Source organism: Fusarium redolens (assembly GCF_020744475.1).
Source record: "Fusarium redolens strain MPI-CAGE-AT-0023 chromosome Unknown BKA55scaffold_2, whole genome shotgun sequence".
NCBI lineage: Eukaryota > Fungi > Ascomycota > Sordariomycetes > Hypocreales > Nectriaceae > Fusarium > Fusarium redolens.
Genome location: NW_025763665.1, coordinates 3094632 through 3118690, shown reverse-complemented (window position 1 = coordinate 3118690; position 24059 = coordinate 3094632). Strand labels below are relative to the sequence as shown.

At 48.9% G+C, this 24059-nt stretch overlaps 6 protein-coding genes across 6 annotated transcripts; 1 reads left to right on the top strand and 5 right to left on the bottom strand.

The window, feature by feature from the left end:
* Window positions 1-124: 124 nt before the first annotated feature.
* On the top strand, window positions 125-1477 carry BKA55DRAFT_501167 (uncharacterized protein; the record flags this gene model as incomplete). Its single annotated transcript, XM_046186803.1, has 1 exon — window positions 125-1477. The coding sequence occupies one exon, from the start codon at window positions 125-127 to the stop codon at window positions 1475-1477; it is 1353 nt and encodes a 450-aa protein (XP_046055430.1).
* A 113-nt stretch (window positions 1478-1590) lies between these two features.
* Window positions 1591-2909, bottom strand: BKA55DRAFT_556188 (inositol phospholipid synthesis and fat-storage-inducing TM-domain-containing protein). The gene is made up of 2 exons (XM_046191677.1): window positions 1880-2909; window positions 1591-1828 (listed from the first exon to the last, which is right to left on the bottom strand). Exons 1-2 carry the CDS (start codon window positions 2756-2758, stop codon window positions 1727-1729), a joined length of 981 nt encoding a protein of 326 aa, XP_046055429.1. The 5' UTR covers window positions 2759-2909; the 3' UTR covers window positions 1591-1726.
* Window positions 2910-9888: 6979 nt separating this feature from the next.
* Window positions 9889-11078, bottom strand: BKA55DRAFT_186933 (uncharacterized protein). The gene is made up of 3 exons (XM_046185060.1): window positions 10725-11078; window positions 10419-10522; window positions 9889-10356 (listed from the first exon to the last, which is right to left on the bottom strand). The coding sequence occupies exons 1-3, from the start codon at window positions 10979-10981 to the stop codon at window positions 10037-10039; spliced, it is 681 nt and encodes a 226-aa protein (XP_046055428.1). The 5' UTR covers window positions 10982-11078; the 3' UTR covers window positions 9889-10036.
* Window positions 11079-11471: 393 nt separating this feature from the next.
* On the bottom strand, window positions 11472-12610 carry BKA55DRAFT_556171 (uncharacterized protein). Its single transcript, XM_046191676.1, has 2 exons — window positions 12195-12610; window positions 11472-12145 (listed from the first exon to the last, which is right to left on the bottom strand). Exons 1-2 carry the CDS (start codon window positions 12411-12413, stop codon window positions 11534-11536), a joined length of 831 nt encoding a protein of 276 aa, XP_046055427.1. The 5' UTR covers window positions 12414-12610; the 3' UTR covers window positions 11472-11533.
* A 1617-nt stretch (window positions 12611-14227) lies between these two features.
* Window positions 14228-16666, bottom strand: BKA55DRAFT_500612 (pectate lyase superfamily protein-domain-containing protein; the record flags this gene model as incomplete). Its single annotated transcript, XM_046186762.1, has 1 exon — window positions 14228-16666. One exon carries the CDS (start codon window positions 16664-16666, stop codon window positions 14228-14230), a length of 2439 nt encoding a protein of 812 aa, XP_046055426.1.
* A 2948-nt stretch (window positions 16667-19614) lies between these two features.
* On the bottom strand, window positions 19615-21840 carry BKA55DRAFT_684878 (WD40-repeat-containing domain protein; the record flags this gene model as incomplete). Its single annotated transcript, XM_046198709.1, has 2 exons — window positions 19615-20605; window positions 20651-21840. 2 exons carry the CDS (start codon window positions 21838-21840, stop codon window positions 19615-19617), a joined length of 2181 nt encoding a protein of 726 aa, XP_046055425.1.
* Window positions 21841-24059: the final 2219 nt, after the last annotated feature.

Genomic DNA, 24059 nt, shown 5'->3' with positions numbered 1-24059 from the left:
CGACGGACCGTTTGTCACACATTAGCAGTCAGAGGTGATACCCAAGATCATTGGAATACGGCAACAAAACTCCAATTGGCGGTTCTAATTGACTTTATTACATAAAGAAGAAAAGGGCATCACGATGGTCTGTCTAGATCATGCCAGAAGCCTCGCGGCCTTCGCGTTCGGCCTCACACTCCTCGCAGGCCCAGCATCATCACTCCAAACCACCCTGGAACCACGCCAAAAGAAGAATGCCACAAGTCCATACACAGACGCAGTCTCAGACTACGTCGACTCACTCGACAAAGAGCTCTGGTCAATCAACAAGAACATCCACGACAATCCTGAGCTTGGGTACAAAGAGTTCAAGGCTCACAAGCTTCTGACATCGTTCATGAAGAAGCAGAAGGGATGGAATGTGACCGACACAGTTGGTGGAATTGACACTGCCTTCATGGCTGTCTTTGATGGCTCAGGTGATGGTCCTGTTGTGAGCTTCAATGCCGAGTACGATGCGCTGGAAGGATTGGGACATGCGTGCGGTCATAACTTGATCGCTACAGCATCGCTTGGCGGTGCTCTCGCGACAGCTGAGATCATGCGCAAGGAGAAGCTTGGGGGCAAGGTCATTCTCTTTGGCACACCAGCTGAAGAGTCTCTCGGTGGAAAGGTCAAGATGCTCGAAGCAGGCGTCTTCAAAGATGCCAAGATTGACATCTCTCTCATATCACATCCCAGCAACGGCCCCGACACGCCGTACATGCTAGCGCAGTCGACAGACCGTTTTGATGTTGAGTACACAGGTCGTGAAGCTCATGCCGCTGCTGGTCCATGGGAAGGCATCAACGCGCAAGACGCACTCCTCCTTGCCAACAGTGCTCTGTCCTACATGCGCCAGCAGATGCGCACGACGGACCGCGTCCATGGGATCATCCACTCAGCGGGAACCCGTATCAACGTCATTCCTGCTGATGCATCAGGAAGCTACCAGCTCCGCGCCGCCAACGAAGAGCAACTCGAAGAGCTTTCAGACCGTGTGTACAACTGCTTCAAAGCTGGTGCTCTCGGCACAGGCGCAAAGATGAACTTCACAACACGCCCATACGGCTACGCCAACATGAACAACAACGACGGCCTCGCTGGATCATACACACGATGGTTCGAGGAACTCGGTGGCGACCTCCCCGATGCTGATGTCGACAAGATGCGAGAGCCAGGCGGTTCAACTGACCAGGGAAACATTAGCCAAGATTTCCCTGCTATCAGCCCCATGTTCCAGATCACCTTTGCGAATGGTACTGTTCCCAAGAGTGGTCCTCACACAGCGCCGTTTGAGGTTGCAGCAGGGAGTAAGCCTGCCTTTGAGAAGGCACTTATGGTTGCTAAGGGTCTTGCTGGTGTTGCTGTGGATGTTTTGACGGTTGATGGATTCTTGGATGAGATTAAGGATGAGTTTAAGAAGACCAAGTCAACTGCTCGACGAAGGAGATAAAAACCTTGACATGGAGATGGAGTATGTGGATGGGCATCGACCAACAACGAACGTTGGTTGGCAGTACTGGAGTTGTATATCTACCGTTGATCAAGTAAAGCAAGAGATTTAGCCTGACGGAATAACATGAAACAAACCGGTAGAGAATCAGTTGAATCTACTACAGTGGGATTATGCAATTCGTTCTACCTATCTTACATCTATGTACTCCATCCGCATCACTCATAACTCATCACACCATGCTTCTTTCTATATGCCAGGAAGACCAATGACCTGTCTAACAGCAGGCACAAAGCGAGGCACAATGTACACAACATAAAAGGCCGTCACCGCAGTTAAGAGTCCAGTAAACTAGGCATCGTTAGCAATTACAACGTGAAAGACTACACAGGCTTTGCTCACCTTCTCGAACCATGTGTGGAAGTAAATGGCCGTCATGAGTAGCATCCAAGCACTCAATCCCATGACACCTACAGCAAACTTGCCGCCGAGGCCCAGGGCAGGTCGCTCCGAGCCTTCACCCAGAGATGTATCAGACTCGACGTTAGCGCTCTTGAGAGCTCCGTCGGTCATAACGACGCATCGCTCCTCATTTTGCTTGCCGGACCATCTCAACACAGCCCAACCAACCTCTTGCATAAGAAACGCAGTACCTAGTGTCAGGAGGAAGACGTGACCCGATATGTCATGTCCTCCCTTCCACTTTCCACCGGCAGCTTTGCAGGCTACTGCTGTGACCTTGTCACCAACAGTTTCAGAGCCAAATTCGACCTCCCTTCTAGCAAGTTCGCAGCGGCCACCTGTCCATCGGAAGCCACGGTCGATCAGAGCTGGCCCAAAGCACCACTGCGTAACGAGGAACCACATTGTTGTTACAGCAACCCATCGTAGACTCGCGCGAACACGTCGTCCAGTATCAGTGGTGCTAGGGTGGCTGAAGATAAAGACAAAGAATGCAACGGTGATCCACGCCCAGCCTCGCTTGACAAAGAGAACGTTGAATATATTGGATTTGCGCGCGAAGTAGCTCGGAGAAACGCTAGGATCTTGGAAGTGCGACTGCGCGATAGGATCGTACGGCGCTGCGCGCGTCTGCGGCGAGAGTATAGAGAAGATAGTTCCGAAGATCAAAAGAGCTGGAAACAACAAAAGCCCAGCTCTCTCTAAAGGAGTCGGCAGAAAGGGAGACGAGCGAGGTGTCGAAGTTGATCTCGAAGGAGAATCCATTACTGTATCGTTCGCTTCAGCAGCCGCCCTCGCAGCACGTCGAGTAGTAACCATTATAGAGAAGCGCAAACTGAGTTCTTAAGAGAGCCACAGCATTAGTAGAGGTCAATGACCGGCGTTGAGGGAGAGAGAAGGTTTGAAAGATGTGGCGCCAGATTGGCAGGCGATGACGTCTACGTACTGGCGCTAGTAGTGGGCTGCCGCCAAGGAAGCTCCAGGAAGCTCAGAGACCGATGACGGGGGGCGGAAAAAAGAAAGCTCCGACTTCTGACGTCTTGTAAATTATTGTGAGGTGGGGTCAATCACGATAACTTCAACTTTCAAATCTCGAAGACGAAATGCTGCGATGACGAACACGACGATTATTTTCGACGAATACGTCTGTGATCAAGTGATCATGGGATTCTCGAGAAATCGAATACGCTTTTGACGACTCATCCCGGCTAGTCACACGGACTACAGACACGCTGTCGCGACCTCTCTCATTCGCCCGCCCCGAACGCACAGAAACCTTCTTCGTTCACGATTCGCCTCCGAACCTCGCTCTCTGCACCCCGCGCCTTCGACAACACGACCATGCCTACCCTTATATACCAAAAGTCGCTCAATACCCATACCGAAGAGTGGTGTAGTGGTATCCGTCCTAGATCTCCTATGATCACCTAAAATCTCTAAAGTCCGCTCCTATGATCATTCTCCCACTACACCACTCTTCGTTTTTGCCAGTTGGCTCAAATTTTTATCGCCTGCCCCCGATCTCTCACCTCTTTTCTCTTCAGGTTTATTTCGTCAAATTCCGCGACGTTCGAACGCAGCCATCCCCCCGCTACCTCTGAGGGGTCTACCTTTATATGTCAAAATCACTGTCAATACCCATACCGAAGAGTGGTGTAGTGGTATACGCTCCTAAACTCCTACGATCACCTAAAAATTCTTCTATCCGCTCCTAAGACCTTTCTCCCACTACACCACTCTTCGTTTTTGCCAGTCGACTCCATTTTTTGTCCATCTGGTCTTAAATTGACCTCTTTTTTTTTCTTGGATTTCTTTCGCCAACTTTGACGACGTTCGAACGCAGCGATACCTTGCCACGACGATACGTAATCTGGAGGGGGTCTGCCTTTATATACCAAAATCTCTATCTATATCCTCACCGAAGAGTGGTGTAGCGGTATACGTCCTAAACTCCTAAGGTCACCTAAGTCTCTATAAATTCACTCTTAAGACCATTCTCCCGCTACACCACTCTTCGTTTTTGCTGATTAAATCAACTTCATTTTTGCTGAGACTGGTTCTCATGCCTCCCTTTTTCGCGGATTTATTTCGACAACTTTCAGCACGTTCGAACTCAGCGACACGTCCCAAGCCCGAAACGTACCCTGTGTGTCCGTGGGTGTCCTGGGGCTCTACCTTTATATACCAAAATCACTTTCTATACCCCCGTCGAAGAATGGTGTAGCGGTATTCGTCCTAAACTCCTAAGGTCACCTAAAATCTCTAAAATCCGCTCCTAAGACCATTCTCACCCACTACACCATTCTTCGTTTTTGCCATTTGCTTCGACTTTCTTTTTGGCATCTCGATCTTTTTAGTCGACTCCTTTTTTCCCTATTTCCCTGCCGGCTTCAGGGCGTTCGAACGCGGCGATGAAGACAAACGACCGAAAACGACACCTCACGACATCAGCGACTTTTATTCCAACAGACATGCTTTTCTGTGCCGGTGCGACCTGTTGGTCGACTTTCTGAGCGATCTGGCGTGTGATGGGACTTGGGTGTCTACCCCTTATATACCAAAATCACTTTGTTACCTTCACCGAAGAGTGGTACAGTGGTATCCGTCCTAGATCCTAAGACCTTGAACCTAAAATCTTTAAAATCCGCTCCTACAATTCCCTCTTCTCCCACTGTACCACTCTTCGTTTTTGCCGGATGGCACAATTTCAGCATGGCCACGCGGTGACCTTTCTTTTTGCTCTCCCTGCCAGCAAAACGCCCAAGCGATGGCCACAGCGACAAGCGACAGCGATATGGATTTAGGGTCTATTCATTTCTGGTCGATGCCAGCTTCCCTCACCAAGCCGAGAAGGACTCGCGATCGACATGAGACAGAACAATGAGATTGTCATGCTTGCCCACACGACGAAGAGCATGCATGGTCTTGGGGAGTGCGGGCCATGATCCAAATCAGTCGCCAAAAGGCAGGTCCTGTTCAGGGGTGGGCCCAGGAGGCTGATACGCTCTGCACCTTGAGGGTGGCTTATACCTTAGGCACCGATACCAACTCGACACCACTCACCTTATATGTCAAAATCACATCTATGTCCTTCACCGAAGAGTGGTGCAGTGGTATCCGTCCTAGATCCTAAGATCATAAACCTAAAATCTCCAAAATCCGCTCCTACAATTCCTTCTCCCACTGCACCACTCTTCGTTTTTGCTGGATCTTCCAAAAAATCAGAACAACTGCAACACGACCATTCTTTTTTTTTGCTTGTCAATGCTAGAGAAGTAATCTTTGGATGACACGATATCGGTCCAGGGGTATATGACAGTCAGTCCGTGCCAACTGTCGCGGAGCAGTACGAAGACTCAAACCATTATTGACGATGAAAGAGTTAGCACCGGGGTTATTACTCCACTCCCAACATTGTGCAAGAGAAAGCCCAGGGAATGTGTCGATTCTTGTCCAGTGCTTGGTTACTTCATAGGTGCCTGGGGAGTCGGATCAGATGAGCCCTAACCGCCGCTGGCGCACCGACAGCACGGCCCCTCGTCCCTACCCCTTATATGTCAAAACCACACACTACCCTTCACCGAAGAGTGGTCTAGCGGTATCCTCCCTAGAACCTATGAACCTTCTCTAAAATCCGCACCTAAAAACCCTCCTCCCGCTGGGCCACTCTTCGTTTTTGCCGTTCACGAGTTCGAACGAGGCTCGATGTCATTCTTTTTGCGATCCAACGATACGTGAACGTTCCCTGGCTTGCAGCGACATCGACCTGGACTTTCTTTTTATGTGCCATCGCTCTGTTTGACGAAGGAGCCCCGAGGTTCTGATGGGGACAGTCGACAACTACCCCTTATATACCAAAATCACAGTGTTACCCATACCGAAGAGTGGTCTAGTGGTATCTCTCCTAGAACCTATAAACTCTCTCAATCCGCACCTAAAGTCCTTCTCCCGCTGGGCCACTCTTCGTTTTTGCAGTTCGTGCGTTCGAGGCAATATACCACGCCTTCATTTTTTGCTTCTCATGATTTCACCATGTTCGTCAAATGACAACAATACCGACCTGGACTTTGTCCCCTGAGCTTGACCACTTTGTCTGGTGCTGGTCCCGCGACTTGGCAATACGTCCAGCAAGGCATCCTACCTTTACGTACCAAAATCACACACTACCATTCACCGAAGAGTGGTCTAGTGGTATCCGTCCTAGAACCTATAAACCTTCTCTCATTCCGCACCTAAAATCCTTCACCCACTAGGCTGCTCTTCGTTTTTTGCAGTTCACAAGTTCGAACACTTCTTCAACAAGCAACAACTTCAATATCTTTTTGCTCCATGATGTACCAAACGACGACACAGAACAGCACGAACACAAACTGTGGATATTTACAGCAAAACAGACCTGAATTTGTCCACCTCTCATTTTTGCCGAAAAGGGGCTCAATCCTACGTCGCCATACCCGCACCGAGTGGCCGAAGAATGTTGAGTCGACGATTATTGAGATCAGATCAGAGTGTCACCAGGCGACGTAAACACAGCAGTTCAGTACTACGCCTGTCGTGAGTGCTCTGCCTGTTGTGACACCCGTGCTTATTGTGGCCTTGTGTGGAACTCATGAGGGAGGCACGCGGCACAGTCTCTGCTGCCTACCCCTTAAATACCAAAATTGCTCAGTTTATCATCGGCGAGGAGTGGTGCAGTGGGAATACGCAACCTATTAACCTAAAATCTTTCTTCCGCACCTATAATCTCTCTCACCCCACTGCCTGCTCCTTGCTTTTTGCCGAAGTTCACGACTTCGAGTTCCCCCTTCGACACTGAGTTCTCTGACATCGACATCACCTTTTTGCCATTCGACGTCGTACTCGAACCTCGAACGCGCTCTTCGATGACATCTCGGACGCTCATCACACGCCTTGCTGATCCTTCACGGTAACAAAAAAATACATCGCGAGCCGCAAAGCCGTCAACGTGGATACATTCCTCAACAATGGGCACTCTTGTTGACATGGTGTGGAGTGATGGACACATGACAAGACAGACACTGGACACCTACCCCTTAAATACCAAAATCACTCTGTTTACCATCACCGAGGAGTGGTGCAGTGGGAATACGTTACCTACTAAACCTAAAGTCTCAAATCCGCACCTAAAGAAACCTCTCACCCCACTGCCCACTCCTCGATTTTTGCCAGGGCTTCCGACTTCGAATCCTCCCCCGACAAAGCGCCCCTTTTTGGTCCTCGATCTCGCACCCCTGGTAGTCCAGTGCTTGACGATGATCCTATCTGCATGCCCTCGACACCCTTGGAGATGGGAACCCCTTTTTCCCATCACGATTCAGAACATGATCAAATACCACCTCCGAGGACAGTCTTGCCAGCAATATGGGCTCTGCGCTGATGATCACCGTCTGACATGACACAACTACCTACCCCTTATATACTAAAACCACACATATGGTCTTTAACAAAGAGCGTGGTCTAGTGGGAATCCGCATCCTATTAACCTAAAATCTTCAAACTCGCTCCTATAAGCTCTCTCAACCCACATGACCCGCTCTTTGTTTTTTGCTAGAGTCACGACTTCGAGTCTCTTCCGCGACATTCCTTTTTGTCCCTCTGGACAGCACAGTCCCCGACTCTACCCCTTATATGTCAAAAGTACATCCATATCCTTCACCGAGGAGTGGTGTAGTGGTATCCGTCCTACAACCTATGAACCTAAAAACTCTTGAATCCGCTCCTACAATTCCCTCTTCTCCCACGACCACCACTCCTCGAATTTTTGCCTGAGTTGAACAACACTCACTGTCTACTTTTTTTGCCAGTTACTCAACCCGGAGGTCAGTGGAGTCGGGGTTCTCTAAAGAAGATCGTCTCAAGCGCGTTGCAAGAAAAGGTCTTTACCTACTATGACCTTATTTAGGCAAAGTCGCGACTCAGGAGTGACTTGAGAAAGCAGTGAAAAGGACAACTTCTGGCTTTGCCTCTTTACATTGAAGCCTTTAAGACAGCTTCAGCAAGAGGCCAAGCAAGAAAAAGGGGCAAAGGGAGGAGGGCCCAGCTAGGAAGAGGCATGCTTTGCCCCGCCTAGGATGACATCCTGTCAACATCAGGGCCTTGTGACCCGCGATCTACGACCTTCATGCAACCGCCGACCCCTTATTCCTATCGAAGAGTGGTGCAGTGGTATCCTCCGAGAACCCACGAACCTCCGAAGCCCGCTCCTACGATCCCCCCCTCCCTCCCACTGTACCACTCTTCGTTTTTGCCAGTTTCACCAAGTTCGAGTTGAACTTAACCATCCTTTATTCTTTTCTCCTTTCTCCTTTCTCATTTTTTACTCTTTTACCCCCTTTTCTTTCTACCATCGTTTCTCACATGGTATTCCTTTTTGCTATGGCTTGTTTCCAAGTCCAATCTCGTGCTCTAGGCTAACAACCAGGTTCGATTCGATGATCAAGTGAATTCAGGGGTTTTGTTTAGTGGTCTTGGTGACAAGACTCGGTAGGTCGCACGATGTGGTATTGGTGGTGAGCTCGCTCACTTGAACGCAACTACCTCGCAGGTCGGGGCAGAGTGTTAAATATTAGAATTAGTATACCCCTTTCACCAAGGAGTGGTGTAGCGGTATACGTCCTAGAACCTATAAATCCTAAAATCCGCTCCTAAAAACTCTTTCTCCCGCTACCCACTCCTTGTTTTTTGCCTGTGTTCGAAACCCGACTCCTTTTTTGCGTTGATGGTGTATTAATGCCAAGGTCTTTGATAGCCTGAGATTCGTAGCAAACTCATCAAGACTAGAGATGTCGGTGTAAACCAGGGGTTCAGCTCTCCGTCTCGTTTGGGCAGACACTTGTCTAAGATAGCACAGGAAGTCCATGAAGGGCTGTTTTGATATACAATTTCATCCTTTCATGCTCAATTCCCTGTATCTATGCAGTGTGAAGTTATTCTCGCTTCTCAAATGGTGGTGGTGTCGTCCCGCCTCGGATGACCGACCCCTGAGCCATGGCCAGAGCCCAGATCAGGGTCGCCCTGATCATTAACAATGAAAAGAAGACACGTAAATAAAGTTCTGGAAACAAATTATAATGAGGGTTCGCGAGTCAATCACCCAATGATGTTTGTCGCCACTGATGCTGCGCCTCGGCTGCTGCCTGCACGTCCCAGGCAGCAACTGCCCCTTTCCATCAGACAACCACCAGCCTGAAAGCTTCGTTATATACCAAATTGAAACAATCACATTCAACGAAGTAGCTAAAGATACAAACTGAACCATTTGGTGTAGCGGGAGTCCGGAATCCCGGAGCCACTCTTCGTTTCCTACAGTGTTCATGACTCTATGTTCGAGTCCTGTGATGGCCATCACATCCTAGTTTTTTGTCCTTCTTTTTGCGCTTTCTCTTCTCACTATTCCTATTAGACTCTACTATTTTTCTTAAATTCTGCAACGATAGACAACGCTCTCAATCGGAAGCGTCACACAAACTGTGTTCGAGTCCAGTGTCAACTTGAGGACAATCACTCTAGCAGCACGACTCTATGATCTTCATCAAGTATTTAACCTACTTCGGGAACTTCAATCCCCCTGAAGTCCTCTCTATCAACCCAAATATTATCCCAAGAACCTATGGGTGTCCATCCGCGCTGTTCATATGTTCCTTGTAGCGTCTTGCTTGATGCTCTCAGCCATAGTCATATCCTCACCTTCGACCTTTCCATCGACCACATCGCCCAACATATGATACCGAACCCATATCGCATCTCCGAACCTTCCGTCATGAATAGCATCAATATATAAACGCCCCAGGGCTCCTCAACTTGTATTCCGTCTTGCTCGAGAACCTGCTTCATGAACTGATACAAAGTTTAGGCACCAGCCATGAGGTACCTTCTTATACTACAATTACACACTCCCCAACCAGCGAAGTAGCTGCGCACTCAAACTATTGGAACAACCGATTACCAACGTGGTCGAGCGGGGAGTCCGGAATCCCAGAACGTTCCCTTCGCTCTTTTTTGTCGTTAGTATCACAGGTTCGAGTCCGAGCTGCAAGACAATGCCGCCTCTTTTCTTTCTTACTATTTGACCTCCTACTATAGTTGAAGAACACTTCTCATCTCCTTGCGAGCCGCCTCATCACGCTCTTCAATCTCAAATACCTCGTAAAATTCTTGACGCCACTCCTTTGACAGGTGCTCACTCCACTCTCTAATATCCCTTCCATATTTTCTGAGCAGGAATATTAGATCCAAATAGTCTGATCGCTTCTTTCTTGACATCCATGTTCGTAATTTTACTTCGACCTGCCAAGTTAAGGCGATGACTGGGACCTGGGATCCTTGAGGTGTCTCAAAATGAGGCGTGATAAGTTCAAGAGAGTCTTCTTCTCCTAACAAGGGGGTACCTAGTTGGCCTAAGGTGGGGATGAAGTTGGCTATCGCTGCACATATGCTTCCTTTAGGTGGACTTGCTTACCTGAGAGAACAATATCCACTCCAACAACCTGCCCATCTTCCCCAATGTCCACGAACATTCTCTCCTGGATGCTACCCATAATCTCATAGTATGAAAGAATTGCCCTACGGCCTTGTGTTAGTCCGCCCCAGGGAGTAAGAAAACTTCTAACCTTAGGCAAGTTTAGTATAACTTAGGTGGTTTTTTATTAAACTATACTAAATTTGCCCAAGTGTCTTCGTCATTTAGGATAAAGGTCCTCAGTTTTCTTGCCTCCCTACTGCTCCGGGCTACAGCGAAAAGGTGGATAAGCATGATGAGACTTACCAGTTGTATGGAGATAAGATTGCCCTGACTTGGTGAACGTCGGTCGCCAATACCAGAAGATCGAGGTCTTTGGTCTCACGAGTAGACCCTCGAAGCTTAAGAGCCCATCCACCGAACCAAGCGTAGTATGCCTTGCCATCGAACGCTGCCTGAAGCATAGAAGCAGCCTTTGCCATCTGATCATTGGTGGCTCTTAGAGCATTACGCTCAAGGTCTCTAAGCTCTGTTGGAGAGGCCTGACCAAAATATCTAGCCATGTTGAGTGTGTAATAAGATCGAATATACTGACTCTGAATAGAGACACTAGCTAAGAGAGGCAATAAATCTTAGGATGATAATCCTAAGCGGGAAAAGATTTAGGTAAATTGATATATACTTAGGGGGCTCTTTGCTAAGTTTATTCATCCTATCTCAAGGTCCGAAGTTTTCTTGCTCCCTGAGGCTTGCCATTTTCTCACCTGTTGGCCTGCTATCAGGCCGTCAGCGCCTGGGGCCGCATGAGCCCAGCCTCAATCTACTACATTTATCGTGGCCAAGTCTTGCCGAAATCTGACCGGCAATTCTTTAATTGGAGATTGCTTGCCGCGCGCCTGTGACACCCTGTGATCTTGGCCAAGTAGCCGGAACAGACCCTGCCACCAGTCCATAAAAATGATGTGGTAAAGGAGGCGGTTCCATACGTAGAAATATTATGCCTTTCATGAGTAGACGTGGCGTGGCTATGACTTCTCTTGTAAAGACGGGTTTGGGCATGTATCGTAGCTTTCAATTACCGGCTGGGGTATACTATCTATTTGTCTTTCTTGTTTCTAGTAATCATCCGAGAGAACAGTCCACGAATCTGGAGTGTCAATAATATGATATTGCGTAGTAAACACATGGCTTGGCTTCGTCCAATCTAACCTATCCTTCTTTGATCGTACGTAGGACTGCCACATAGCTCGTCTGCTTCTTGGATGACCGAATGCAAAAGGCGACCAGTGTAAATACTTCCCGCCTTCATATTCACGGCCTCGTCTGTTCACATCGTCAGCCCATTCAACGTCGTTTGTACCGTCAAGTTCAAGATTCTCTTCTCCCCACTCCTCTGGCAAATCTGTACCGTCAATCACATCGCATAGTTGGAGTTCGTCGCCTGAATCTAGACAGCTTTGTATAAAGACGTCTAGCTTGGGATATGGTAACCCTCGAAGGCTGCGAGTGAAGTTGGAGGGTTCGCAGACTATGTGGACATCTCTGTCGGGGACAAGGACAAAGTAGAAATCGGTTTCATTATGTTTGAATCGATGCCAAGTATGCAAGAGAGATGAGCTTGGGTGATCCCATGGCTCCGCGAGGTGATAAGTGGCTGAATGAGGCTCTCCCTGTAATAATGCTGCAGCTTTGTCAACGAGATGTGTCGGGACACAGATTTCCCAATGCTACCAATTGTTAATAAAGTTACCCATACTCCAGAGATCCGAATCATACGTGACGCAGTCTGCCAGCTCCATAAAATATGAGAGCACATGTTCCCACCATACAGCATGGGATATCAGCTGCTTCAAGGATTCGGGTAACAGCGAGAGCATCATCCGTGCCCCGGCCATTATTAGAAGCCCGCTTTTTCGTATATGACTCTGGAAACCTCGGGGTGAAAGAGGGTGGAGGCGGCACAGGCCCTATTGTCTTTTTCCTTGTCCATGACATTTTGCTGAAGCAATACAACGTAGAGCATGTAGGTAGTTTAGCTGTCAAGCGGCGGCACCCACCGCGGGAGGTCTAACCGAATGAATACAGTACATCAGGCGGTCAAATTAGGCAGAACCTTATGTCACATACAGTATACTGCGTTAGGCCAACTACTCCCTATCAATGCAATCTTTTACAAGATAATTAAATAAGGCTTTGTATTTTTATCTCCTTGTTATTAATACTTCATGTTCACTCTCAAGCACTTGTTTGGCTAGGGATATCTGCATGGAAATAATCTTGCACCAGGGGCCCTCGCAGATCCATCTCGGCGAGGTGACTCAACACCGGCTTCAGAACCCCACACCCACTAACAACCCCTGCAGCACATCACCACCTCCACTGACAACCACAACGACAAAGAACAGTCCGTTATATACCAAAGCAAACAAACAGCTATCAGCGAAGTAGCGAGAAATACGTGCTCAATAGCTCAACCGAACCTTGCTTGACCATCTCCGGATGTAAAGCCTTCGCTTTTTGTCAGGCCAGAGTCCTGCAGTTCGAGGCGCAATGTGAACACTGGTGGCCATACTTACCATTTCTTTTTGGACTTTTCTAGCCCCAAGAGACAATCCTTTTAGATAGAATGCCATATATATGTAGACACCTTTTTGATGTTCTTGTAGAAGCATTCAATCGGGTAAAGAAGCTTCCGTCAACTTGCAATGGCTCCAGCTTAATGAAGTGCTGCAAATACATCCGGGGTCAGCCAACACCCTAGCCTTATAAACCAAACCAACATACATTGCTATCAGCGAAGTAGCTACATCTTTAACTCAACCGAATTCCGGTTGGATCTCCAAAGAAACATCTCCCTTGGGAGACTTCGCTTTTTGGTCATAAGTTCGACTGTCATTTACCCTTGAGCCTCTATTTTTTGCAACCGCGCAGCATCTTCCCCCTCTCCTTTTTATAACCTTCTCATTTTAAAACAAGAAATAGATAGCAAAAATGAACATTTGCTTATTCTCTTTTATCTCACTCAGTCTTTTCCTCTATGCCTGGGTCTGCTGGGCTGAGTGTAACAACCTTGTCCTTCAGCCATGGATCTTCACAACCCTTGCACTAACACCAGGCAACATCCACGCTAGTCATCTCCAAGACATGGAATAAACCTTGATAGTTCGTTCTATTGCTCTCTCTTTCAGCGAAGTAGCTAAAAACAACTGAACCATTGGCGGAGTGGTGAACTCTTCCTTTCATCGCTCCGCCGCTCTTCTCCTTCGGGACCTGGCTTCGCTTTTGCTGGTCAGTGGTTCGATTCCTATGTCTATCCTTTTGCCTTTTCGTAGTTCTTCTCATACAGAGGCATAACATACAGAAGATTGACATGGCGTTTATTCATGCTCTTTTTTGTCGAGTCTTGTTTCATGTGGTTCTTTGTTCTTTATTCTCCCTCTCTCCACCAACTGCCTTGTGACCACAACGTCTCGCGGGTCAGGCAACATCCTGGCTACGTCATAACATCACAACACAGCATATCACACTCATCACAATGTCACGTTTGGAGATCACATTTCTTGTCTCAACCTGTTTCATTCAGCTACCCTGTCTAATCAAAGGTGCAGTTATCAAAAGCGTTTTTCATCGCTTACTATCCGAAACTCCAGTTCCATCCTGGAACAAAAAAAGGCCCTATGTAAAAAAGAAGAAAGAAAATCAGAGGCACGTTTAAAGCACATAATCAGCAATGAGCACGTGTCGCTCGGGATTCGCGTTGGCTATGCGTGAGGAGGCATACCATAAGGCGGCGCGTCGACTTCATCTTCCTAGGATGAGAAGAGCGCGATGGCGGCGCAGAAGTTGTTGCGATTGTCCTTGTCAAGGACTGCCGACTTGCCATCAACATTGACCATGTTGACAGAGGCCTTGGTGCTGATACCGTAAAGGTGCACCTTGGAGCTCTCAATGCTGATCATGTTGTCCTGGCAGTTGTTCTCACCGACACAGACCTGATCGTAGTTGTCGAAGAAGCTGTAGAGGCCTCCCCCATAGATGAAGACATCCTTGGAGTTGACAGCGCGGAGACCCCAGGTACGGGCACATCGCGAAGAGTTGCCAGTGCAGCTGGCCTTGAAGTCAGGGTCGAAGTACTTCTTGTTCACGGTGAAGGGGACCGTCGCGTCAGGATTGCCCTGCATGTAGGCAGTCTCGGTCTGGATGAGTGACATGTAGACATTGGAGGCATTCTCAAGGTGGTAGTTGTAGAGAACGCTGTGCTCGGAAGCAGTACCCCACAGCCAAGCGCCCTTGGTGCTCTCAATCAGAACTCCGCGGCCGTTGTAGAGGTTGATCTGAGAGTGGTCGCTGAGGTCGAGCTCGTGGTCGGCAACCCAGAACCAGGTGTTCTCGAGGTAGCAGCTAGACTGCTTGGTCATGTGGAAGAGCATGAAGGCGCCGAGGCACTCAGGGTTAGGTTCGGTCTTGACCTTGGGGGTCTTCTTGCAGGTGTCGGACTGGAGCTGAGTACCGGCAGAGCCACCAACGCGGAAGTGGACATCAAAGAGACCAGCAGATCCGGGAGTGGAACCAGCGACGTTGAACTCCATCAAGATAGCACCGGGCTGGGGTCCGAGAGTCTCGAACATGAGGTCCTGGATTTCGACGTTTCCAACATCACCAGCTTGTCCGACTTGCCAGACGGGCTTGGGGTTGGCTTGGTCCTTGAAGTTTTTGTTACCGCCAGCCATGATGAGAGGCCAGACCTCGCCGACAATCTTGATGTTCTTGGGAACCTTGACAGTATCGGTAATGACATAAGCGCCGTGGTCGAAGTAAACGATCTGACCATCTTGGACACTGTTGAAGACAGCCTGAATGGCAGCAGTGTCATCAGTCTTGCCATCACCCTTGGCACCCTTGGACTTGACGGAAATGAAGTTGGCAGCAGGGACGCTGTTGTACTGAGGCTTGCTCTTGGTGACGACGTTACCCTTGGTGTCGAGAATAGCCTTGGGCTTGGCGATAGGAGTCTGAGCGGCCTGAATAGCTTTACCACTGCCGCCGGTGTAGGCACGACCTTGGACCCAGGATGCAATCTTGGCGTTGCCGGGGAGGATAGTAGCACTAGATCCACCACCCTTGACAGCGACAGGGACAGCGGAGGACATGTCGACGTTGTCGATGATCAAGGTGCCGTTGGTATCGGGCTGGGCGGGGTTGTAGTTGGTCAGGACACCGACTGCAGTGTTGGCAATCTTGCTGTCAGTAAGGAGGATAGAGCCGACGTTCTGGATGTTGCCGCCAGCAGTCATGTCAATGCCGACCTTGGCGCCAGAGATGTCGAGGCCGTTGAGGGTCCACAGCCAGTTCCAGTTCATATAGACGGCAGTGTTGCAGTTGCGGAAAGTCATGTTTCGGCTGGTGAACTGTTGGCTACCAAAGAAGCCACCGTATCGGCCACCGATGAAAGTAAGGTCGGTCATGAAGCCACCGGAGCCGTTATCGATGAAGATACCTTGCTGCTTGTTGTCGTCGCTGGGGTCCTCAATCATCTGGAAGACGATGTTCTGAAGAGAGGTAGCTTGGGCGACCTGCCAGTGGATACCAGTACCGGAGCTCTTGGGCATACCGGTGAGATCAATCTTGAAGTTGCGGACCTGTCGGAAGAAGTTGTTTTGGTTGGTGTGCCAGTTAGAGCCGTCCGAGTTGTAGGGATCGACGTCAATGACAGCCATGCCCTCAAAGTTGGCAGTTGGCTTGAGAACGGGAAGGTTGTTGGCATCACCAATCATGTGGGTGTAGTAGTAGGGGAGGATAGGCTTGGAGACAACATAGGTACCAGCGGGGAAGTAGACAAGAGCGGGAGTGACAGTCGAAGAGTCACAGCCCTTACCACAACGGTTGCCATCAGAGAAGGCGGCGTTGATGGCCTCAGTGTCGTCAGAGCTACCATCACCCTTGGCGCCATAGTCCTTCACGTTGCGGAAGATCTTGTAGTCGGCGGAGCCATAGGCAACGACACCCTGACGCTTGATGTCGGACAACCACCAAGAACCGGCAGCAGCGGCAGCCGAGTAGGCAGGAGGCTCAGGTGCGGCAGGCTCAGGTGCAGGAGGTGCAGGATAGGCCGGAGCGGCAGCAGACACAGAGGCCGCGGGAGCAGCGACCTCAACCTTAACCTCAATAGCCTGAGGAGCAGCCGCAGCTGGGAGGGTGAAGAGGCGCATGGCCAAGAGGGAGGCCGTGACGATAGTCGAAAGCCCCATGATGACGATTAATGGCCAGCTAAATCGTTGTCTTTGGGGTGTAGAGATGTAGGATCGCTCTAGAGAGTGTGTTGATGTTGCAGAAGATGGCTACAAAGGATGCAGTCAGTATGCCTGTGTTTTGGTGTTTTGTTCGGAGGAGATTGGAGGAAATCGTACGCAAAGAAAACTTTGGGGAAATACAGTGCAAATGTATGAGAGAGAAAAGGAGAGATCTCAGTATCAAGCTTGAGGAAGCTATCAACTGGGATGGGGGTTGCGTTGTGTGTAGATCGAGGTGAACAAAGGAAGTGAACAATGATCTGCACAATGGTGAAGAAAGGATGAAAAGAGCGGATGGGTGAAGGAACAAAGGGAGAATAAATAAGGCGAAAAATAACAATGGCATTGGCACTGGCAGAACTTGAATGAATGTGAGGTATAGTGAGTATTGCACTGGCAGCCTGACACTGTCGACGGCCGTCAAAGTCCAAGTGAGGCAGGTGATGATATATCTCGGCAGCTTTCTACAGTGGCACCGAAAGGGTGTGAGCTGGATCTATAAACGCTGAGACCACTAGGAATCGATTGTTTACATCATCCGGCTGGCAATGCTCGAAAGCGGCACTTGAGATGAGGGTTCGCGGGTGTTGTTGGTCCCTTGTTCCGCTTGCATATTGAGGCTTGTTCAGATGAAACTTACCAAGTAAAGAGGTCAAAGAAAAGAAGACCAAAATCTTAAGCCAAGAAACAAAGCTATTCAAGGGAGAGACGGCGCTGGCTTGTTCTTAAAAGCAGGCAAATAAAAGAGAGGGTGGTGATCAAAGTGACGCTGTTCCAGACAAGCAGGAATAAAAAAGAGAGGCAAGGAGAGACACACGCGATCGCGTGTTCACACGATAAAGACTGACTGTCGTGGTGGTGGGTGGGTGTGGTAACTTTCGACTGACTTGAAATGGAATGGAAGAAATGGAAGAGTGGACAGGGTAGATATACGTGGTTTGGGATGATTATATGTGACATGAACTATTGACTCGACTTACCTTATTGCCTTGGTCAGGGCCAGGGACAGGGATCTCATCGTGGTAACTCTCAACGGACGCCATCCGTCTCTGCCTCCGCGAACCAGCCATTGGAGTGGAGTTATCCATTGATGTCTGTTCTCTTTTTCAAGGGGCTAAAGCTAGACAAGGGCGGGAAAAAACAGAAGATTAGAGTGATCGTCATTGGCTATGGTAGCATCACGGACTGTTTCAAACAAGGCCAACCAGGCCAGATCAAAACATGAAACGATAAAAAGATACGATACAGAAGTCAAAGATGGATTGATGGGTATAGGATGATGAGGAAAGGCGATGATGCAGAGACGAGAAAAGACGGGAAAGGGGAACAAGCTCATCCAGTTACCGAAGAGAACACCCTTGATCTCTCGACAAAAAGGGAAAGTACCTTTATCCCGACGAAATCGGCCTAGCGCCCTGTTTCACTGGACGACCCCGGACAAGCCAGCGGGTGGCTCACGCTACATCTCCCGGGGCGTGATCTAAACAGCGGCAATTCTGTCTCTAAAGACTCTAACGAAGCCATCACAAGTCTAAACCACCAGATCATACATCTCAGAACCATGATTCACAATAACACCGAAGAGGTGGTGCCTCTCGCAGCAAAGACAACCCGTGGCTACCAGTAACGTGGTATCGATAAGTTTAGCTTTACGCTCTAATTTCCTCTCACCCATGCATCCACCATTCCTCTAAAACTCTATACAAGACGAAACTACATTCCTCTCTCACTGAAGCATTACGCCATGGTCCGTTTAATTACAAGACATTCCCACTCTCTGCGCCACGGCATAGAATCCCCCTCTTTGTCTCAGCTATACCAGGACCCTTCAAAACACGCGCGCGACTATCATGTACTAAGCGCTTAAACATGTTGTGGCCGAGGTGGCTCCGGTACAAGAGGTGATGCTAATTAAAGAGATTCACAGTAGGGGTCTCACCTATTCCTTGGCTGGATCTCTGTAGTGGCGGTTATGAAGCCATACAGAGTGAATACCAAGGATCAAAGTCTCGAAAAGCAAGTTTTGGAGCTATTGGTATTGAATTCATGCCATTGATCTACGCAAATATTGAGTCTCGGTGACTTTGAAGCCAACACAGCCAACAAATCAATCCCCTTGTGGTCCCCTGTTTCGAAACACAGCTCCCCACATCCCGCCACACCATAAAGCGCATTCGAGCCCCAATCCACCACCTCACAATGCATATCAATCTGAGCATAGAGTCGTATTTAAGGTCAACGGTTACCTGCATGTGGTACAACAATTACTCTAAATCTATACCACCTACCCGATATAGCACAGGATAGACCATCAAAGTCAGGTGAACATGAATGTATATTAGTTCAGGGTGCGTGTTTATGCAATCTGTTTCTGAACCATTCCCTTCACATGATCTACGTTTATTTATCACACGCTATGTGTTTCACTCCGCATCATTTTTTTCATCCCGCATTTCGATATCGATGCGCGTTCCCGTGGATCTCGGACTCACTTGTTTCACGCATCGACCATGAACCCTGTAACCACTTAAACAAATTAATTCACCGTCCATCATGAAACGAAGCACAAGATCAGAGACTCGAAGACCGAAGACTCGAAAGCAATAAATAAATTCATTTATATAAACTCCAGACGCAGTCTATGTGATCCAGATCGCTCATCAACGCTATTGGCGAGTAATCCTCATGAGCGATAGATCATCGCCGAATCTCAAATGTGCTCCGTGAGGTTGCACGCATGCACCATGTCCATTTCCATGTCCATCCAACATGCGCTAATGCTGCCTTACATCTTAAATCAGTCTAGCAAACCCTTCCATGTCATAAAGTCGTAAAGCCAGTTCAATCGTGTTCGTCTGGCATATTAGTATCCGCCCAATCGTATTGTTCCGTCGCATGCTTGGGGCTTAGATAAACCCTCCCTCGATCTGAAGAGGCCTTGCACTCTCAATGTTCTCAATACCATCAACATCAGCACCAAAGTCCATTATCAAAATCTTGGGGTCCTGTCCTGTGCTGACAATGCGTCGGTAGTCACTCTTCGCACTCAAAACCCAGCTTGCGTGCCACTTGGGAAAGTCGAGCAGCTGATGTCCAGTCTCCATATCCCACACCTTGATGTCGGTGTCGTAACTTCCACTGACCAGTCGGCCGCTCACACTATCTATGTGTAGGCTGCGAACCAGGTTCTCATGGGCGCGCATCTCACGGAGACACTCGCCAGTATTGGCATCCCAGATGCGGATAACTTTGTCGTTACCAGCAGATGCAATGTATCGGCCATCTTCGGAGAATTGGGAGCAAGCAAGCCCCTTGGTGTGCCCCGTGAACTCACGAATATTCTTGCCTGTTTCAATGTTCCACAACTTGACGCGGAAATCTCCTGAACAAGACACGATGGTGTTTCCCCGCATCTGTACTGCGTTAACAGGTCCGCTGTGTCCCCGAAGCTGCTTGATCAAGTCGCCGGTGTGGCGATCCCAGACACAGATGCTGAAATCCTTGCTGCATGTGACGATATGCTTGTCGTCAAAGGCAAGATCGAGAACAGCTGCGGTGTGATGTCGAAGTCGGCGAATAGGACGGTATCCTGCGCGTACATCGTAGACGATGCAGGTAGAGTCGGAGGATCCAGTGACTAGGATTTCGTCGTCATACTGCAGGCACAGAATAGAGGCCATGTGATGTGTAGGGAATGATGTACTGCGAGGCATGGAGAAGTTTGACCTCTCGTTGTCGGACGATCCTGAAGCGAAATGAGTAGGATTGCCCTCCTCGTCAATAAGCATGTCGGGTTCGGCGATGACTTCGGGCGGCCCAATAATGAGGGTGCATTCAAGGGTATGCATATCCCAAACCCGAATCGTCTTGTCGCGGGAACCAGTAATGATTTTGTGCCTTTTCAGGTTAGTAAATGAATTGGAAAGGGCCGAATGAACTTACTCGTCGAACTGAAGGCAATAGATGCTATCCTTGTGTCCATTCAGATAGACAGGTCTGGCCTTGCCAGTCTTCCATCGCTGGCTCAACTCCTGCTTAACACGGTAAATGTCCTTCCAGTCATTCGCTGGTGAAATAGCGGGGACTCCGAGACCACTTCCAGGCGCAACAGGTTCACTGGTAGCATAAGTGGCAGTGGTCTCGCGGAGACAAGACTCGCGCCAGATGTGCTGATTGCTAACAATTTTGTTCCAGTTCTTGCAAACCATACCGGCCTTGGTGAGTGCTGAAGCGTCGAGGTTTGCGAGGACATGAATAGCGAGCTCTGCAGGAAGTCTGGAGATAAAGTCGATCGTGCTAATAGCAGCATTTTGCTCTATCTCAGTCTCACTCTCGGCCCCAGGAAGAGTTACTGTAATTCCGATTCCACTCTCACGATCGTTACTCTCGTCATTGGTACTGGGATTCAACCACATGTTATAGAGACCTTGACGGGCCAGATACTCATTCTGCATAGCAGCTGAGGCCTTAGCAGCAGCTCCAGAGTTGCTGGGAATGATAGGTGGCTCGCCGCGAAAACCAGGAATCGGGAGATTTGAGGAGTTCTCATAGTTGTAAGCGTTCTGGTCATGTTTCAAGTCGAACCCATAGATCGATCGTGAGCGCCGAACGGTTGCTTGTCGAAGACGACTCCAAGTGGAGTGCGCGGCGTTATATGAAGTGGTAGGTCTGCCAGTCTCGGCTTGTTCGACATCTTCAGCAATCGAAGGTCGTCGATGAACCATCCGGTTGATCGAGAGCGAGGCGCGGCGAAACATGCCTTTGATCTGCTTAGCGCCTGGAGCGTGGAAGTGGTGATGGTTCTGGGTCTCGTGATGGGCGTTGTTCAGATCGTGGAACTCGTCTTCGGTATCGTCAACAGCGAGATCGTTAAAATGCCGAGAAAGATGCTGCGAGTGAGAATGATCATGACCAAAAGCAAATGATTTAGGTCGTCGCCAGGGCATAGAAAGGCTAATGCTGCGATTTCGAGGGGGGGGAGCTGTGTGCATAGCGGCTGCTTCAGGGCGGAGAATGTTGTTCGCAGTCTGGGCAGGCGTCGAGACGCCCAAGGACGAAGATTCGGAGGGAGATTCCATCACAGCCTCTTGAGCAGGAGCCCAGTCGTTGATGGGAAAGATGCGCTTGGTCATAATCGAGGTTGTAGCAAAATTGTGGAACTTGGAAATGATCGTGTATCGAAGCGGGCTGTGCTGGAACTGTCGGAGTTGGAAATGCAAATAATCGAACGACGATGAATATGAAGGAATGTCAAGTCGACCAGAATAGTCGGGCAGTGAGAAATAGCAAGCTAAATGAATGCGCTCGTCGCAGGCTTTGACCTCTGTCGTTGTTGTTTACGATCGGGCGGTCGGTATGGTCTGGTCGCAGAGGCGGTCTCTGGCCTTCTCTTTAAGTTTCGCGGAACCTTGATTTGGGCCCGTTTCTGTCGTTGGGTGGCAACGGTACACGAAGCAAACAACTCAAAAAAAGGACAGAGGTTCCAGAGGGTATTTTAGTACTCGTTATACGCTCTGTGCTGATCCCAACAGCAAAGGAGAAAAAGAACAACAGAAAAGGAGTAAAAAGGAATGGAAATGGATGTGAGGGAGGAAGAACAGGCTTCTTGAGAAAAAAACCGTTGCGATCAGCAATCCCGGTAAAGTCAACGGAAGACAGGGGGGCTTGGATTTAAAGGGCGAACTGAACTGCCACTGAAGGGATCTGGAAAACAGGGGGTCCCTGATTGGGTTTTACGGTAGGTACTGTACAGCACAGCACAACAAGACGAGTCAGAAGAACGGGATAATCAGGGGAATAAAAGAAGGAGAGGGTGTCGTCTAGAAAAGGGAAGAGATCAAAAGTATCTCTTAACAAAAGCTAGTGCTCCATAGGTCGAGTCACGATACTAAACTACCCTTGGCGGTGATGTAAGGCGACTGGTCCCAAGTCATGCTTAACGCCATCTTCAGTACACGATGACATGCACTTGGGAGCTAGCGCTGCCCCAGAAGGAGTCTTGGAATGCGGGAAGGACAACGATTCTTGATTTATTGAGCGGAGGTGGGTCGTCTGGTTCCAATTTTCTCGGAGCCCGCGATTCTCTTCCTCGGTCCGGTCTGAACAAGTTCATACCACGTAGTTGAAGAAAGCAGCTGCTTGATGAGGCTAAAAATTATGACGGTACATAGGTAAAACTCTTTGCTTTTTTAATCTGTAGCGGTGAGGTCCCCTGGATACGGTAGCAGTAGCACCAGTCGCTAGCCGCCCCTCCATCAAGCCATCTTCAGCCAAACCTACCAAGCAGGGCGAAAGAAACTCAATAGTGGCAATGCAAACTTTCCGTATTCTTATTCCCGGGGCTGATTCTTTTCAGTAAGGATATTTACAGGTACTGACTAATGCAACAACGCCGCAATACTGTGATTATAATGTAGCAACAATGTTGGGCCTTCATATCAACGGCGTTGATCCCTATTGATGAGACCTCCAACGGCCAATGGCTGTGTGACATTGATTCACCACAACAACAGCGTTACTTCGAGAACCCACGCAGTGCAACACTCAATGCGCCCAGGCCAGGCCTTCCAGGGGTCTGGGTCAACACCCCAAACAAGCTAATCCCCCAAAGCAACCCCGGATTTAGCTGGACTCACTGCTGGATCTCATCCACAGGGGGCTGAAGACCCTTATTCTGCCATCCTGTTATCAGTATTACCCCTTTGTGAGTCGACAGTTCCCAGCATGAAACTGTTTTGCGAAAATATTTGTGTAGATCAGTCCTTGAAACACCAGGGGAAAAAAGTCTTCCAGGTTGGAGCAAGGGATCGACAAGTCGTTGAGAAGAACTTGTGTATGGCTTACAATTGGTGAACCGGAGAGTCCGATACCGGTTCCTTGGAAACAGTCAGCCATGGCTGGGGAATTCTCCATATGGGTTGATCTGGATTCCTGTAAGCTCGAATTAACTTCAACTTGAAGCTTCAAGTCTTGAAGAGTCTAGACCTCGACAGCTTGGTCGAAGTTTTCCTTAGTTCGGACGTCATGGCTACCCTACGGAACACCCTACTTACTACGTAAACGGCCATCGTTGTCTTCAAAGACAAGTGCTATAACTCGCAAATTGCTAGAAACCGGTAGGTCTCAATATCCAATATTGCATCTCAGTTCCAGCAATCTTCAAGTTGTCTCAGAATGCCACCCTTCTAAAGCTTAATGCTACAGGGCTGTCGTGGGGAAGACAGTGGATCAAGTTTTTCCCGTGTCAAGGATCCATACTGAAGTTTTTGAGAGCTTGTTCAATATCACCACGTAGCAACATATCAAAGACTCAGTTCACCTTTCCCAACTCACCTCTCACCAATTGATCACC